The sequence below is a fragment of the Rhinopithecus bieti genome, unplaced genomic scaffold, assembly GCF_001698545.2.
Source record: "Rhinopithecus bieti isolate Rb0 unplaced genomic scaffold, ASM169854v2 scaffold_11964, whole genome shotgun sequence".
In the NCBI taxonomy this organism is placed as follows: Eukaryota; Metazoa; Chordata; class Mammalia; order Primates; family Cercopithecidae; genus Rhinopithecus; species Rhinopithecus bieti.
Window position 1 is genome coordinate 5,105,089 of NW_016807677.1, and position 17,890 is coordinate 5,122,978.

At 44.5% G+C, this 17,890-nt stretch overlaps 2 protein-coding genes across 3 annotated transcripts in view; one reads left to right on the forward strand and one right to left on the reverse strand.

Moving 5' to 3' along the window:
• Positions 1 to 10,692: 10,692 nt before the first annotated feature.
• CLDN25 (claudin 25) lies at positions 10,693 to 11,382 on the reverse strand. The gene has a single exon (XM_017883019.1). It carries the CDS (start codon positions 11,380 to 11,382, stop codon positions 10,693 to 10,695), a length of 690 nt encoding a protein of 229 aa, XP_017738508.1.
• A 5,207-nt stretch (positions 11,383 to 16,589) lies between these two features.
• ZW10 (zw10 kinetochore protein) overlaps positions 16,590 to 17,890 on the forward strand; it is a 41,324-nt gene continuing 40,023 nt past the window's right edge. For both annotated transcript variants that reach the window (XM_017883251.1, XM_017883252.1), the window contains exon 1: positions 16,590 to 16,833. In XM_017883251.1, coding sequence (XP_017738740.1) covers positions 16,729 to 16,833 — 105 coding nt within the window. In that variant the 5' untranslated portion in view covers positions 16,590 to 16,728. The remainder of the gene's footprint in view (positions 16,834 to 17,890) is intronic.

Genomic DNA, 17,890 nt, shown 5'->3' on the forward strand with positions numbered 1-17,890 from the left:
CAGGATGGTCTCGATCTCCTGACCTCGTGATCCGCCCGTCTCGGCCTCCCAAAGTGCTGGGATTACAGGCTTGAGCCACCGCGCCCGGCCTTAAAATTAAAATTTTATTTACAGGAAGTTCATAATTTTATCTTGTAACTATTTATTTATTTATTTAGAGACAGAGTCTTGCTCTGTCGCCCATGCTGGAGTGCAGTGTTGCAGTCTTGGCTCATTGCAACCTCTGCCTCCCAGGTTCCAGCGATTCTTCTGCCTCAGCCTCCTAAGCAGCTGGGACTACAGGTGCGCACCACTATTCCCAGTGAATTTTTGTATTTTTAATAGAGACAGAGTTTCACCATGTTGGCCAGGATGGTCTCGATCTCTTGACCTCGAGATCTACCCTCCTCGGCCTCCCACAGTGCTGGGATTACAGGCATAAGCCACCGCACCCGGCCGACTTTTTATTTCTAATTAGGGTCTGTATAGTAATATCTGTCTTTTGTTACTGATACTGGGTGATTTGTATCTTTTTTGCTTTCAGTATTTTGCAGTCAGTCATTTCAGGGGTTTATTAATTAGTCTTTTCAAGTAATTATTAGCTTTGTTTATTTTTGCCTTTTGTAAGTTTTTTTTCCTGCTTTTTAAAATTATTATTGAGACGGAGTCTTGCTCTGTCGCCCAGGCTGGAATGCAGTGGCACGATCTCAACTCACTGCAACCTTCAACTCCCTGGTTCAGGCGATTCTCCTGCCTCAGCCTCCTGAGTAGCTGGGACTACAGGCGTATGCCACCACGCCCAGCTAATTTTTGTATTTTTAGTAGAGACAGGGTTTCACCAGGTTGGCCAGGATGGTCTCGATCTCTTCACCTCGTGATCCACCCGCCTCAGCTTCCCCAGAGTGCTGGGATTATAGGCGTGAGCCACCGCGCCCAGCCCTTTTTCCTGCATTTTTAATAAAAAACTCTTCAGTGGTGGTTGTTAACCTTGGCTTCCAATTCAGAATCAGCTGTGTCACTTTAAAAACTACAGCTGCCAAGGCCTCAACCCTATAGACACTGAGTTGTTAGACTTGGGCTGGGCCATTGACGCTCTTATGGTTTAGAAAGCATCACAGGTGATTCTGATATACAGTCACAGCTGAGACCTACTCATTCATATAACTTTTTTTTTTTCTTTTGTCAAACTGTCTCACTCTGTCACCCAGGCTGGAATGCAGTGGCATGGTCATGGCTCACTACAGCCTCGACCTCCTGGGCTCGAGCGATCCTCCCGCTTCAGCCTCCTAAAAAGCTGGGACTACAGGCATGAGCCACTATACCTGGCCTATAGAACTTTTATACCTACTAAAAACACACACACACACACAAAACAAAAAACGGATTTTACATTATCAACACTATGGTTTTATAAAAGGTCTGTAGAACCTCCTTCAATGATAGATTAAAGGTTACATACTGGCCAGGCGCGGTGGCTCACGCCTGTAATCCCAGCACTTTGGGAGGCCGAGGCAGGTGGATCATGAGGTCAGGAGTCAAGACCAGCCTGGCCAAGATGGTGATACCCCCGTCTCTACTAAAAATACAAAAAAATTAGCTGGGCGTGGTGGCATGCACCTGTAATCCCAGCTACTGTGGAGGCTGAGGCAGAGAATTGCTTAAACCTGGAGGAGCAGAGGTTGCAGCGAGCCGAGATCACGCCTCTGCACTCCAGCCTGGGCAATAGAGCAAGGCTCCATCTCAAAAAAAAANACACACACAAAAACAAAAAACGGATTTTACATTATCAACACTATGGTTTTATAAAAGGTCTGTAGAACCTCCTTCAATGATAGATTAAAGGTTACATACTGGCCAGGCGCGGTGGCTCACGCCTGTAATCCCAGCACTTTGGGAGGTCGAGGCAGGTGGATCATGAGGTCAGGAGTCAAGACCAGCCTGGCCAAGATGGTGATACCCCGTCTCTACTAAAATACAAAAAAATTAGCTGGGCGTGGTGGCATGCACCTGTAATCCCAGCTACTGTGGAGGCTGAGGCAGAGAATTGCTTAAACCTGGAGGAGCAGAGGTTGCAGCGAGCCGAGATCACGCCTCTGCACTCCAGCCTGGGCAATAGAGCAAGGCTCCATCTCAAAAAAAAAAAAAAAAAAAGATTACATACCTTTTAAATTAATACTTTTTATCTTCTGCACATTCGTCATTTTAAACTTGACTCTAGTGGCGATATAGAAATATGTATATAATTTTCTGTACAGCTAGCCTTTCCTTTAATTACCAAAAACTCATCAGTTCCTTAAGGTTTTCTCATAAGTTGAAGTTCTGAGCTAATCAATCATTACATTACTTTTTCCTGAACCTTTAAAAAAATTCTCTACCTTCTTTTAAGTTGTTGAACAATAAACTGACACATTGATTTACTATAAGTCTGAGTAGAACTGGCTTAAGAGAGATGTGTGTGTGTGTGTCTGTGTATAGTAAAGGTACACAAGCATAGGTGAGAGTTAAGAGATTTTAAGGATGTTACCATGTCTTCCTTTTAGCACCCTTGGTTGGGTGTGATGGCTCACGCCTGTAATCCCATCACTTTGGGAGTCTGAGTCGGGTGGATCACTTGAGGTCAGGAGTTCAAGACCAGTCTGGCCATCGCAGTGAAACCCCATCTCTACTAAAAATACAAAAATTAGCCAGGTGTGGTGGTGGGCGCCTGTAATCCCAGTACTTGGGAGGCCGAGGCAGGAGAATCGCTTGAACCTAGGAGGCAGAGGCTGCAGTGAGCCGAGATCACACCACTGCACTCTAGTCGGGACAGAGTGAGACTCTGTCTCAAAGCAAAACAGCACCTTTGATTGCTTCATTGCCCATTAAGTTGTTGGCCAGTTATGATGACCCCTCAATCTCCTTGTTGTGTTATCTGATTGCCATTTATAGACAGGAGAATAGAATCTATTCCAGGAATGGGTCCAACAAGGCACAAACCTGGCCTCTTTCCTTTTCAAAAGAAGATAAGCCTGGGTTGTCCCTGCTATCCCAGCAGGACAAGAAATTACGATAATTAATAAGCAGGAATATTAACTTTGAGTACAAGTAGAGGTTAGAAACCGTCTGAAGAATTTAGATGACTTGGAATTGATAAGCTGGCACAAAAGTGGTACCCAGGAATGCCAATAGTGAGCTCTCAAAATTAAATATTTGCTGGTCTTGATATGAGTAGAATTCATGGAGGGATGGTTGGTTTTCTATCTAGAGTCCTGGTGATGGGCTAGATGTTTCACTGCATGGTGACGATGATCTTCCCAAATTAGCACTTAGATTTTAACAGCCATGGCAGAATCCCTAGTGATGACTTGAAAGTAGTATTGTCATTCACAAAGTCATCCCGACTATCTCTACTTATGGAATAGCCAGAGCTCATTCATAGGTTAAGCAGTTCTACAGCTTTCCTGATAAGTCATTACTGAATCAGTATGTCTTATAAGATGTGGTTCCGTGAAAAGAATAGTGACATTGGAATCTGACAGATCTGAGTTCAAATACTGGCTGAACCTTTCTTTCTGGTCTATAAAATGAAAATATTTACCTGGGGGCTGTGTTTTAAGGGTTAAAGAAGAGAATAGACATAGAAATGACTCAGTGTAAAGATGCAGATGCAAATGCAGTTCTCACAGGGAAATTCATCATCCGGGCAAGAATTTTAAGGGTTATCCTGACCTACATAGGGCCCACATGTGGGTTTTAGATAATTGAGGTGTATTATCAAGATATCCAGGGAGCTGTGGGTCTCTGGCAAGTGGATGTGTTCATACTAGCCAGTGTGATGGAAGACAGTGTTATTGAGGGGATTGGGGCTTACACTTGATATAAAAATTGCAGTATTTCAGATCTGATTGGGCTGAGCGTGATGGTGCATGCTTGTAGTTTGAGCTACACCACAGGATGAGGCAGGAGGATCACTTGAGTCCAGGAGCTCAAGATTGCAGTGAGCTATGATCGCATGACTACATTCCAACTAGGCATCACAGTGAGACCCTGTCTCTTAAAAAAAAAAAAAAATCCAGATCGACTCATCCTGTTTTAGATATATTTTTCTTTAGTCATCTTATTGAATGGCCTGAACTTGATTGATAGGACATGGTGAGTTGACAGCTTTGTTTTTGTTTTTACTGTTACTTTCTTCTTCTTCTTTCTTTCTTCTTTCTTTTCTTCTTCTTTCTTCTTCTTCTTCTTCTTGAGTCTTGCTTTGTCACCCAGGCTGGAGTGAGTGCAAAGGTGTGATCTCAGCTCACTGCAACCTCTGCCTCCTGGGTTCAAGCGATTCTCCTGCCTCAGCCTCCTAAGTAGCTGGGACTACAGGTGTCTGCCACCACGTCCAGCTAATTTTTGTATTTTTAGTAGTGACAGGGTTTCATCATGTTGGCCAGGATGGGCCAGGATGGTCTCGATCTCTTGACCTCGTGATCTGCCTGCCTTGGCCTCCCAAAGTGCTGGGATTACAGGTGTGAGCCACTGCGCCTGGCCCACTATTACTTTCAAAATGATCTTTCCCTTCGTTTCTCCTTGATAGCATCTAAAAGATCTCAAAGGTTTATTGTCATGTATGAGTAGGAAAACAGAATGATTTTCATGTATGAAAGAGCCCAGGCTAGTCTCAATCTAAATTCACTCTCATTCATTTCAGTGCTTCTCCCCTGTCCTTAGTTCAGGCCTCAGCCAGTGGTTCCCAGACCAGCAGTAAGGAAGGAGATGTAGGATTTCTTTCACTCTCCCTCCCCCATTCCTTCGGCTAACCCCCAATTTGGTTCCCTCAGAGCCTGGGGGAGGAGAGTTTATAGGAGAAAAAAGCAAAGGGCATTTTTTACTTCTTAAAAAACTGTGGGCCGGGCGCAGTGATCACGCCTCTAATCCCAGCACTTCAGGAGGCCGAGGCAGGCGGATCACGAGGTCAGGAGATTGAGACCATCCTGGCTAACACAGTGAAGCCCTGTCTCTACTAAAAATACAAAAAATTAGCCAGGCGCGGTGACGGGCACCTGTAGTCGCAGCTACTCGGTAGGCTGAGGCAGGAGAATGGTGTGAACGTAGGAGGCGGATCTTGTAGTGAGCCGAGATCGCGCCACTGCACTCCAGCCTGGGCGACTGAGCAAGACTCTATCTCAAAAAAACAAAAAACAAAAAACAAAAACCCTGTCATTGTCTAGATGCAGTGGCTCATGCCTATAATCCCAGCACTTTGGGTTGCTGAAGTGGGAAGATCACTTGAGCCCAGGAGTTCAGTTGCCAGCCTGGGCAACATAGTGAGACCCTGCCTCTATTAAAAAATAAAAATAAAATTTAAAAAAATACTGTCATTTATAATACTCTCTTGAGTCAATGTCCTTTATTATGACAGGAACCCAATTACTAGGTCTTGCAGGGAGCATTTTACGGGCTCTTCGGAGGGTCCTGTAGAAAACCTTCACACGCCATTCATTCGCTGATACTTCCGGGTTTTCTGACTGACCTCTTACCTCTTTGGTCCTGCCCTGATCATTAACACTTTCCAATGGCACTTTGGAACATCACCCCGATTGCCTTCTCCAGCACCCATTTGGGTATAGGACATTCACCACCTTGTCCTAGTAAAAGGCAGAAGTGCAGGTGCTGCGGCTGTCCCACTCCAACAAGCCGCCTGCCTTCAGGCTGCTTCAGTGGAGGTCACACACCTGCCTCTAGGCCTCTGCCTAGGTTTTCCCAAGAGCTTTCTTGGGCTCCATTCTGGTTGCAGCAGGAGCGGGCCCACGGAGTTTCTGTGGCTCAGCAGGTTTGGGATGGGGGTGTCTCAGATCCAGTCTTCCCTCCTGGGAACAACTTGGACCTGCAAGTGGTTCTCTCAAGGTCCACCTCCATCCCATTCCTCGCTAGGAAGGATAGAGAACATAATAATACTCTAGACTGTTATGAAATCCCTTCCAGGAATCCTCCCTTAATGACTCTGGACTCTTCTCTCCTGTGGGATGTTGGGAGTGAAGGTGGACCAGTTTGGACACCTCTTAGCAGCCCATCTCTTTAGAATATAAGGCACTGTCGCCTATGGGACAGGGCTTTGAGGCTTTACTCAAAACTCTGGGCAACAGAAAAGTTCATTCCACATCCTATAAACGTAGATGAACAACTGGGTTAAAAAATAATAGATCCATCGACTGATGGAGTAGAAAGGGAACTACGTCTTCTTTTAGTTCCCTATGAGACCAGTGACTATAAACAAACATTTTCCTGAGTTTCTTATTGTCCTGATCCTGGCTGCGAGGACACATCTCCTGGCCAGAAGCCCTTGAAACCATTCTGACTTCTTTCCCATCCCCAAATCACGTTCCCTTAGGACTTTTCCCTAGAGCTAATTCAGAAGTTCAGAAGGGTTACGGATGAGTATTTTAATAGAGACCTTCTGGAATGCCTTCACTCCCATTGGTGAAATTTTCAAACCCAAAGACAGTTTGATGGAGAAGATAGCACCAAGTGACTAAACTCTAACTGCATCAAATTTGGTGAGTCCCTGAGTTATTTTCCTCTACTACCTTGCACATAATAAATACTTCTGGCTTGAAATATTGATTGATTAATGTTTCTTTCTCTTTCCGATACATATGACTACACACCTCTCCATGTGTAACCACAATAAAGAAATGTTTTGATGTGAGAATAATCTGCCACAGATCTATATGAGAAAAGCCGTGTTGAAGTTATGATTTAATTAGTTCTATTTTTATCTCTCATTATTTGCCCCTTCAAAGCAGGTGGCTAAAACAATGGCAGTTTTAGGTGAACAGCATCTCTTTCCTCAGACTCTCTCTAAATGCGGATTCCCACTAGAATGCAGATCACATTCCCTTTTGGGGAAGGACATGCTGTTGGCCACGTGGCCAGTATGTCATCAAGAGTTTGTGCCCACACCCATTTAAAAAATTCCTTTTGTCCTTTATAAAGAGAGTTGGGAAGACAGAATATTTTCTTAACAAATCATTAGTGTCCATTTCTCTGCAGAGGAAGCCATAATCACTTGCTGATGAAAAAATGTCATCAGCACCTGCAAATGTGGGATTCAGGTGAGGGCTGCAAACCACCAGCAGGAGCTGGTGAGCCACCTGGCAACAAAGACCCTGTTTAAACCTCAACATAAGCACAAAGGAGGGTTTTATTTTGAAGGTCTTTGGTTTTTCCATCGACTTCAGTGAGAAGTTTTTTATTTTTTTTTGAGACAGAGTCTCGCTCTGTCGCTCAGGCTGGAGTGCAATGGCACGAACGCGGCTCACTGCAACCTCTGCCTCAGCCTCCCAAGTAGCTGGGATTACAGGCACCCACCATCATGCCCAGCTAATTTTTGTATTTTTGTAGAGATGAGGTTTTACCATGTTGGCCAGGGTGGTCTTGAACTCCTGACCGCAGGTGATCTGCCTGCCTCGGCCTCCCAAAGTGCTGGGATTACAGGCATGAGCCACCGCGCCTGGCCTTCAGCGAGAGTTTTTCCTTTGGTCTGGTCGATTGTCTAAGCAACCCATCCCATAAGGTCATAGGACAAAGTGAAGAAAGACTGCCATGGTGCCAAACCCTGGCTTCAAGTCTTGAGTCAGTTAATTACTCACCATGGGCATGTCACCTAAATTCTCGGAATCTCATTTTCCTCAGTAGCAAAACAAATAATATCTGCTCTTCCAAAACGGAAAAAATTTTCAAGATATGTTCAGTAAAACTACCAACATTTACCTGTAAGCCCAACACAACTGTGTGATAAGGAAATTTCATAGAGACAAGTCATTAGAAAAGGGAGAGTGGGTTACTGCTGCCAAGCTCCTGTTCCCGGACCATGTGCTTGGTTTCCCATGTTCCTGAGAATACAGACTATGTTCCTTACTGAGGCCTACAAGGCCCTACAAGGTCTGGCTTCTTCCTACTTTGCCAGCTTCACCTTACGCATCTTCCTCTCCCCTCCTCATCTGGAACTGCTGCCCACCCTTTACTGTTCAGCCAGTTATCGCTTCCTTTGAGTATCGATTCGTGAACCACTGACTAGGTTAAATCCCTCCTATTGCATGATCTTTTTTATGTATATATATTTTTCTCTTTTTTACATTCATAAAAGTTGATTAAACTATTGCATGATGTTATAGAACCATGTACCTTTCCAAATTTGTAAAGGTTGTCAAAGTTACTATTTACATTTATTTGAGTGATTTTACATTAATATTTGTCTCCTGGCTCAGTGCAGTGGCTCACGCCTATAATCCCAGCATTTTGGGAGGCCGAGGCGGGTGGATCACTTGAGGTCAGGAGTTTGAGACCAGCCTGACTGTGGTGAAACCCCGTCTCTACTAAAAATACAAAATTAGCAGGGTGTGGTGGCACACGCCTGTAATCCCAGTTACTTGGGAGGTTGAGGCAGGAGAATTGCTTGAGCCTGGGATGCGGAGTTTGCAGTGAGCCAAGATCGTACCATTGCACTCCAGCCTGGGCAAGAGTGAAACTCTGTCTCAAATCAACAAAAAAAATTGTCTCCCTAATTTGCCTGAATGAGGGACAGGAATATATTTTGTCTTACCATTTTATCCTGGTTCCTAGCACATGGTCAGTGCTCAATAAATGTTTGTTAAGTGAGTGAATAAATGATCAGATGGATGAGTAATGAAATGATTCTTTCATGTAGACACTGGGAGGTCAAGAAAATGCTTAGATAATTGAGCCTCCCCCCTGACTGAAGCTTGGTCCAAAGAGCTTTGAAACTTTATTGAGAAGGAGTAGCTAATATAATAGGCATTGGAAACCATTTTCTGACCTACCAGACACAGAAAGCCAGGATACACCTTTGATGCAAACTGGCCCTTTGTACTCAGAGCTGTATTTGCCTAGGGATCATTTTGATTTGTGCATGCCAAGCAGACATACATAAAAGGACAGCCATAAAAGGAGAAGGAGCTTTCTGGAGAAACTGTGACTTCCAGAGAAATCTGCTCTGGGTAAGAAGGTAAGAGTTGCAGAAGATGAAGTTGCACCTATGCGGACTCCATTTCTGCAGGGGGGGAAAAAAGGTACTTTTCTAAGGAGGGAACTGTCCTGGGCTACTTTGGCAAATTTGTTTACTCTTGTGTCTGAGTGTGTGTATTCTTGCTTGAGCAATGGCTATCTCGTGATATTGGGGCTATTTTATCAGGAGGTGAGAAGCGTTGTGAGACCTCAGAGTTGAGCTGACAAAGCACAGCACCAGCTTGGGGAGGGAGGAGTGTCCTCTGTACTGTGAGGAATCCAGCATGCCTCTGAACCTGGAGAAGTGACCTACTTGGGGCATTAGGAGCCATCCCCTTTAGCTGCTCTCCTGAGGGAATTGTTGGCAGGGCCAATGGTGATTCTTGAACTGATTACAGGAGTGGAGGACAGGTGGCAGGGAGAGGAACAAGGTGGATGCTGCAGGATGATTGCAGCTGACAAACAGGTTTATGAGCAACAGGAAGCTCCTCCTTCAGGACCTGCAGAAATGCCGGAGGAAGACCTGAGGTGGGGTAGTCAGGAGAGAGCCTGCCATTGCAGGCAGAGCAAGCAAAGGAACTTAGGTTAGGAAGGGACTTGATTTGTAGCCGCAACCTGGGTAGGTCTGCTGACACTCAGGTTAAAATTTAAGGGGAGGCCAGGAGTTTGATACCAGCTGGGCAATATAGCGAGACCCCATTTCTACAAAAAATTTAAAAAATTAGCTGAGCTTGGTGGCTCATGCCTGTAATCCCAGCTACTCGGGAGGCTGAGGCAGGAGGATCCCTTGAGCCTAAGAGTTTGAGGCTGCAGTGAGCTATGATCATGCCACTGCACTCCAGGCTGGGCAACAGAGTGAGACCCTGTCTCAAAAACAAAAACAAACAAAAAAACACAACAAAACAAAAATTCAAGGAGTTATACTGTGATTTTGCACATGGTGAAAGACATTTCTGAGAAGCTACTTCTTTCATATACATGCTCACATTGGGCAGTATTTGGACACAGTCATTCTAAGGTAATCACTGTGTCCCAGTTTGCTTGGGACTTGGCTAGTTTTAGCACTGAAAGTACCTTGTTCTGGGCAAACCAGGAGAGTTGGTCACCCTACCACTCACTTAGACTGACTGTTAACCTTCAGGTGGGGAAGACAGAGTAGACTGCTCATCGCCTCACGATGTGGCAGAAACAAGACTATGTCTCTCCTTTGGGATATTAAGGATCTATAAAACAGCAAAGGTATATTGTGAAGCTCTCTTTCAAATTGTACACCCGAGGCTGAAAATGGACACAAAGATGATTTCTGTCCTAAGATGCTGTTCTGGGCCAATAATTCATTTTCCTTTGCCAAGGCACCTTCTTCAACTTTTTTTTTTTTTAACCTATACAGAACAGTAAGTGCCTATTCACACTAGATTTTCTCTGATGGTTGCAATTTTGTAATATATTTTTCCTTAGTAATGAAAGAATCAAATATGTAATTAAAGTTATGAGTTTTAAAGCATTTTATATAAATAAAATCTCAAATCAGAAAAACATGTTTGTTAGATACTGTGCCCTGAGTTTTTGTTCTGAAATGAGGACTACCATATCATCAACACAATCACATCCTTGGTAAGTGGGACAGTGACCACCACCCTCAAAATGAAGCAAACAAACCTAGAGTGAGAAAGGATTCTGTGGACATTCCTTTATTCCACAGATCCTTGGCAGAAGCCAGTCCTAGACGACGGGGTTCCTAGGTTTTAGCATGAGGTGGAAGGAGCCATCTGACTCCTCTACTGGAGCACAGGATGGGGGGATGGTGGGACCAACCATCAAAGGAAAAGGCACATCTTCTTTTCCCAGGCAGGATGAGAAGACGAGGAGTAGCCCACCAAGAGCCAGGAAAATACCAACAGCCCAGCCCAAGTAGAGGGCACCTCCAAACTCCCACTGAGGTATGATGTCAGGGATGCTGTCATCCCAGAAGTCTTGGATTGTGGCATGGGCCACCCAGGAGATGGGAAGGAGGGTAGTGGCTAAAGCAGATGCCTCCAAAGTCCCTCCCAGGAAGCCAAGCCACTTCTTGAATACCCATCTGATCCTGTGAAACTGGAAGCATTCAGACCCAAAGCTGGAGAGCAAAAGCCCCAATAGGCCCAGCCTGTGGGAGGCTACCATGAGGATGCGTGCTACCTGAAGCTCCTGGGGCAGAGACAAGAAGGATTCAAAGGCCTTGCACACAGTGGCAACTTCCTCTCGAACCACGCAGACCTCCCAAATCCCCATGATCCAGGTCTCCATCTCGTTCGGTTCCAGATTAAGAGTCTTCCACTGGGGCAGGATGGTGGTAACACAGGAGCAGACCCAGCCAAGGAGGGAGAGAAGTAGCCCCCCGAGCTGGACTTTCCCACGGAAACTCCAGGCCATAGTCACTCCCACCACAGATGCAGAAAGAAAAGGAGCACGAGTGGGTCAGTGACTGGTTAGCAGGGACTACTTGAGTGGAAGATCTTTCACATTGGGAGAGGGCTCTTGTTTCAGTGTTCTGAGCAGCAGCTGAGGCAGGTGCCAGGAATTGGCAATGTTTGGGTTTAGGGGGTGTGTCCAATATCAGATGTGGTGTGGAGTCTGGGGGAGGGTCCCATGACAGGCAAAAAAGCCATACAGGGAGCCATCAATACATATCTGATGAATAAATTCATAAACTAAAATCACTCCTCAGCTCTGAGATCACAAGAATGATCGATGTTCTGGAAATACACATCGATATAATCTTTTCGAAGGGCAACGTGACTTTATGTGTCATACTTTTAAACATATGCATACTTTGACCCAGCACCTTATCTCCAGAAATCTACCTAATGTATCATGGATATGTACAAAGATTTATGAAAATGTCCATTGAAATATTGTTAAGAATTGTCATTTTTTGTGAATACTAGGCAGTCATTTTAAAGTGATTTTATAGAAAGAATTTTAATGATATGAAAAATATTTTTGATATATCGTTAAGTGAGAAAAGCGAGTGACCAAACAGTACATAGAATATATAGAATGCAACCGGGAATGGTAGCTCAGGCCTGTAATCCCAGCACTTTGGGAGGCTGAGGTGGGTGGCAGGCCAGCCTGGGCAACATGGCGAAACCTCACCTCTACTAAGAAAATAAAAAAATTAGCCGGGCATGGTGACACACGCCTGTAGTCCAAGCTGCTTAGGAGGCTGAGGCAGGAGGTTGCAGTGAACCGAGATCACGCCGCTATACTCCAGCCTGGGTGACAGAGTGAGTCCCCATCTCAAAAAAAAGAAAAAGACAAAGAATATATAGAAATATGTGCATGTGTGTGTGTGCATGTGTGTGTTTGTGTAGACCACAAAATGTTAACATGATTATTTTGGTGATAAAATTATGCATAATTTTTATTTCCTTATTTGTGCTTACCTATGTATTTTACATATTTTATAAATTTATCACTTAATATTTTTATTACAAAAGCGCACAAATATTAATTTTACAAAATAATTTTAAATTCCTCAATCCAAGGAACCTACCCAAACCCAGAATATCCCCAGAGGGAGGTGCTCCCTCCCCAGGCTCCCCTTGCTGCTGGGACAGCAGCTATAATAAATGGTAATCATACCAGCTTCCATTCCTGTTTGTTGTTGCTGCCAAGTAGCAGGTTCTGACAGGAAAGGAAGTAAATTGCATTTACTGTGTACGGCTAAATGCCAGACTTTTGGCTAGACGCTTTATCCTTACTTAATTTTCACACGGTCACTGTACGATACACTTTAGGTAACTTGCCAAGGTCCCCCAGCTGGTAAACAACAGATCCAACATGAGCCAGGCAGCTCAAACTTGGACATTTCATGTTCTTGTCCCCAGGCTGCAGAAGCTGCCTCTGCACACTGGTGACACAGCATGTGGGTGAGACTTAGTCTTTATAGCAAGACAGAGAAGAAAACGGATTTATTCTGTTGGAGTCATGAATGTCTGACTCATGTGTTTCCCTATTCACAAATTAACCTACTCCACACTGTGTGGTAGATATGAAGTGAAAGCAAAGGTGTTTCTGAAAGGAAGAGACATATCCTGAGAAAGGAGGATCTTGACTTTGTCTAACTGATGGCTCAACACCTAAGACATCTGGTATACCAGTGTTTATCAGTGGTGTGAGGTTTTGGGGGAAGGCACACAGAATCATTTGAAGTGCTCATTTTTCTTTTATGTTTTATTACAGAAAACTTCAAACATATACAAAAGTAGAATGAATGGTATAAAGAAATCGCATATCGCATCGTTTCACTTCAGAAATTATCCACTCGTCCCAATCTTGCTTCATTTCTACCTGCACCCACTCCTTCCCTTTCATACTATTTTGAAGCAAATGGGTTGCTTTTTCAAATTGTTGGCACCTTATGCTGCTATTATAGCAACATGATTGAAAATACTGTGCAAACTTGGAAATGCTGTCTGCTTATACTGTCCTCTGCCAGAAATAATGCATTCGCTACTTTGCTTCTTGAATACAGGGATGTCATGTGTATGTGAGTCACGATAGGCCAGGAGGAATCCTTTCAGACTTTGCTCCTGACTTCCTTGCCTTATCCTGATGATTTGTGAACATCTGTGAATTGGGAGACATATAAGCCATGATAAATGTGAACTATGAAGAAGGTGAGGTTAATGAGGGAATACAGAACACATGCATGTATTAATTTCTTTTTTAAAATTCAAGTATTCATTCATTGTTGCATGCATTGACTGTGTAGCCATCGCAGTCCATGCTGCGTGCTCTTTCTTCTCCTTTCTCAGCCTAACTCTGGCTCTTCCCTGACTTTTCCTTGGACCTTGAGGAACAGTCTTCACCTTACCCAGTAGTCTCTCTGCTCAGGAAGAAGCAAGAGCTTAGGCAGTTGTGTTTTGTGGGTATGTACAGATAGGTTTTCTGGAGGGAGGTCCCAGAACCTCAATCTCAGAGTAGCACTTCCTTTCATTCTCACTTCAGATTTCTCATTACCGTTGTCGAAAGACAAAATTACAACAAATTTAGTTTAAAGATCTTAATTCACTTTGTGATTCTAGAATCAGGCAACACTTCATTCCATAAAGTAGAATCAGTGTCCTGATGAGCTGAACAGAGGAGGTTGGTTTTATAGAAAGAAAAAGGCTGAAGAAAAGAGAAACAAAGAACATAAAGCAGATTGGCTGTTTCAAATTGAATTTCCTTGTAAGGTGGGAACCAAGAAACAGAACAATACGAAAATAACTGATGGATTGGCAATAGTTTAGTTCAGGTACTTTTTTGTAAGAATTAAAACAGAGGGAACTTCGTCATCACACTGACTGAAACTGGCAGGTTTGGGAATTTAGTGACTATCTCTCATTCTCCTGATTTCTCAGAAGGTCAGATAGACAGCTTAGTTTTGGTGTGGTGAAGCAGAGCTTTAGCATGAGTGACTCCATTTTGGTTTGGTCTGTTGGGCTTAGTGCAGAAACTCAGTCCAAAGCAATGGCCTCCTGTAAATGTTAACATTTTGAAACCTTTCTGATTCAGTCAGAGACTGGGTGCTTCTCCTCCAGTATTTCCTCTGCCATTTGCACCTTCCTCAGGGGCAGATTAAACTTCAGGGCTCGTTACTTTCACAGGTCCCTTCTAAGACTGGCATCTAATTTTGTATTCATTATTTTATATTCTTTTTCTTTTTCTTTTCTTTTTTTTTTTTTGAGACGGGGTCTCGCTCTGTCGCCCAGGCTGGAGTGCAGTGGCCGGATCTCAGCTCACTGCAAGCTCCGCCTCCTGGGTTTAAGCCATTCTCCTGCCTCAGCCTCCCGAGTAGCTGGGGCTACAGGCGCCCGCCACCTCGCCCGGCTAGTTTTTTGTATTTTTTAGTAGAGACGGGGTTTCACCGTGTTAGCCAAGAGGGTCTCAATCTCCTGACCTCGTGATCCGCCCGTCTCGGCCTCCCAAAGTGCTGGGATTACAGGCTTGAGCCACCGCGCCCGGCCTATATTCTTTTTCTTAAAGAGTCCTTCCCCTCCCTGCAACTGCGTAAGATTTAGGTTCCACTAAATCTAGATCCATCCCTCATCTACCTACAGATTAGTAATTATCATATTTTTCTGTGATTATATATTCACATGTCGTGGGTCCCCAGACCTAGCACAACGTCTGCTATGTGATAATTGCTTAATAAATATGCAGTACAAAGTTTCAGAATTTTCATCTGTCAGTCATTCTTTGTCATTGGGCATTTATTATTAGTGCAGTTAGAATTCAAAGTAAAGTTGACAGGTCTACCAAAAAGCGATTGATTTGGTTTTCCAAGGAAAGGAGTTTCTCTCGATGTTTTGACTGTTTTCAGAGCTTCCTCTCTCAATCCCAGTTTTGTTTCCTCTCCTTATAGCACATGAATCAGCCCTTGCTTCACTGGGATAAGCAGATTATCTCGCAGACACTTAAAATTGTCAGGGATCTTAGGGTCAGTGCCTATTTGGGGTCAACCCTCACAATATACCTTTTTAAAAAACAAAAAACCTTTTACTTTTAATCAAAGCAGTACATTTGGCTCTTGGTATCCATGGATCCAACCAACCACAGATCAAAAATATCCTGGAAAAACTAATAAAAAATAACAATACAACAACAAAAAATAATGCAAATAAAAATACAATATAACGACTATATAGCATTTAGATTGATTTGTATTCGGTCTTATAAGTATCTACAGAGGATTTAAAGTGTATGGGGAGGATGTGTGCTGATTACTTGTAAACATTACATCATTTTATGTAAGAGACTTGAGCATCCATGGATTTTGCTATGGGGGCAGGGGAGGTTTCTGGAACCAATCCCCCCATACCAAGGGAGGACTGTGTATGTTTACTGCAGAAAAATAGAGAAAGCAAGGGCAGAGAAGAGCATAAACACCATAAATCCACCACCCATAGGATAATTTGATGTCTGTCCTTTACGTACATACTTACCTACTTTTTGTTTTTTGATCAAACAATGGCTATAGACTTATGTTTTTGAAAAGGAACCATACTATACATAGAATATTGTGAACATCTTTCTATATGCAATGCATTAAAATAAACCATTTCTAAAAGCTTTTGACACACTTACGTATTTATAATCTGACAAAGTACTAAGTATCTTGTTCTTGTTCACACAGGACTAATATTATGTCTATCTAAGTAATATAAATATGTAATGTAGGTAATGTAAATGTGTAATGTATCACGTAGATGTAATATATGTTCACAGATGCAATTACAGGCCTTTTATTTATAATGAGGTGACGCCACTTCTTTACACAACTCCAGAGGGGCCCCGTTCATAGCTTCTGGTGCCACAGCGGCCCAATAAAAGTTGAGGAAAAAAGATCGAGATGGGCTCGTTGACTCTTTCAGTTAGGTAATTTTACACGTAAGCCTTTTGAAGTTTAGAAAGATTCAGTTAGACCTGGTCATTAAAACGTTTAATTTCCTCCAGTGAAAAACGGGCGGGAAGCGACAAACTTTGAAAACAACTAAGGAAGAAAACGCGTCTGCATACAGTTTGCCAACTACGGGACACCGTGGAAATCCCATCCCGGGATTGGAGCGGTGCCTGCTGGGAGTTGTAGTGCGCCCCTCGCCCTCCGGGCGGCGGGCTGAGGCCCTCGAGACTCCGTTTCCCGGCAGGCCGCGCGTCAAGACGGCCGGCGGGACGGGAGCTGCCGCGCTGGCTACGAGAGTGACCCAGTCAGCATTGATTCCCGTCTTGACCATGGCCTCGTTCGTGACAGAAGTTTTGGCACACTCCGGGAGGCTGGAAAAGGAGGATCTGGGGACCCGGATCAGCCGCCTGACCCGGCGGGTGGAGGAGATTAAGGTGAGAGCGGGGCAGCTGTATGCTGACTGGAAGGAGACGCCGGGTCCATGTGTGAAGGGACTGGAGAGAGGAGTTGGGGGCTAAGGGCAGACAGAGTGGGGACCAGCAGAGTGGGGCCTGTCGGGGAGATGTAGTTGTGGGGGCTGAATGAGGAGTGGGGAGGCCCAGCGTGTGTGGATTGAGGAGGGATCTTGGAGGGGAGCCCAGACAGGGGTTGGGAACTGAGGAGGCGAGGAGGCCTGGGACTGTGGAGACGAAGAGGCGGTGGCTGGAGAGCACTGGGGAGTGGAGTTATGTTGGGGAGGGGTGTGCCGCGGAAATAGGGAGACTGAAGAGACCAGCAGAGCGGGAGGAGCAACTGGAAGCTCCGAGGAAGCTAGGGAGCGAGCGCAGGAGAGAAATAGAAAAGACAGGATCCCCCCTTCCCCTTCTTCCATCGATGAGTGTTTATTTCCTCCACCCACTCCTTGATGTGTTGATGAATAAAATAGCCTGGAGGATTGCACCTTTCTCCTCCCCGACCTTAAAAAAACCCCAAACTCTCAGTATGTTTTATTTTATCTATCTATTTCTCTTTTGAGATGGAGTCTTGCTCTGTTGCCCAGGCTGGAGTGATCTCGGCTCACCGCAACCTCTGCCTCCCGGGTTCAAGCGATTCTCCTGCCTCAGCCTCCTGAATAGCTGGGATTACAGGCGCGCGCCACCACGCCTGGCTAATTTTTTTTCTGTTTGTTTTGTATTTTTAGTAGAGACGGAGTTTCACCATGTTGGCCAGGCTGGTCTCGAACTCTTGACCTCAGGTGATCCACCCGCCTCATCCTCCCAAAGTGTTGGGATTACAGGCGTGAGCCACCGCCTCCAGCCTCTTAATGTGTTTTTAAAACTTCTTCATCTACAAGCACTTGAAGCTGTGCTGAGTGTCAGTGGTACTTAGGTAGACGTTGCTGCTTTGAGGTTGATACAAAAACTGGAAGCAGGTAGCCACACACAGTTTTGCTTTGCACCAGTATTGCTTCCTTGCCAGTATTTGTCCACATCTTCAGTTGCTTTCATTTAA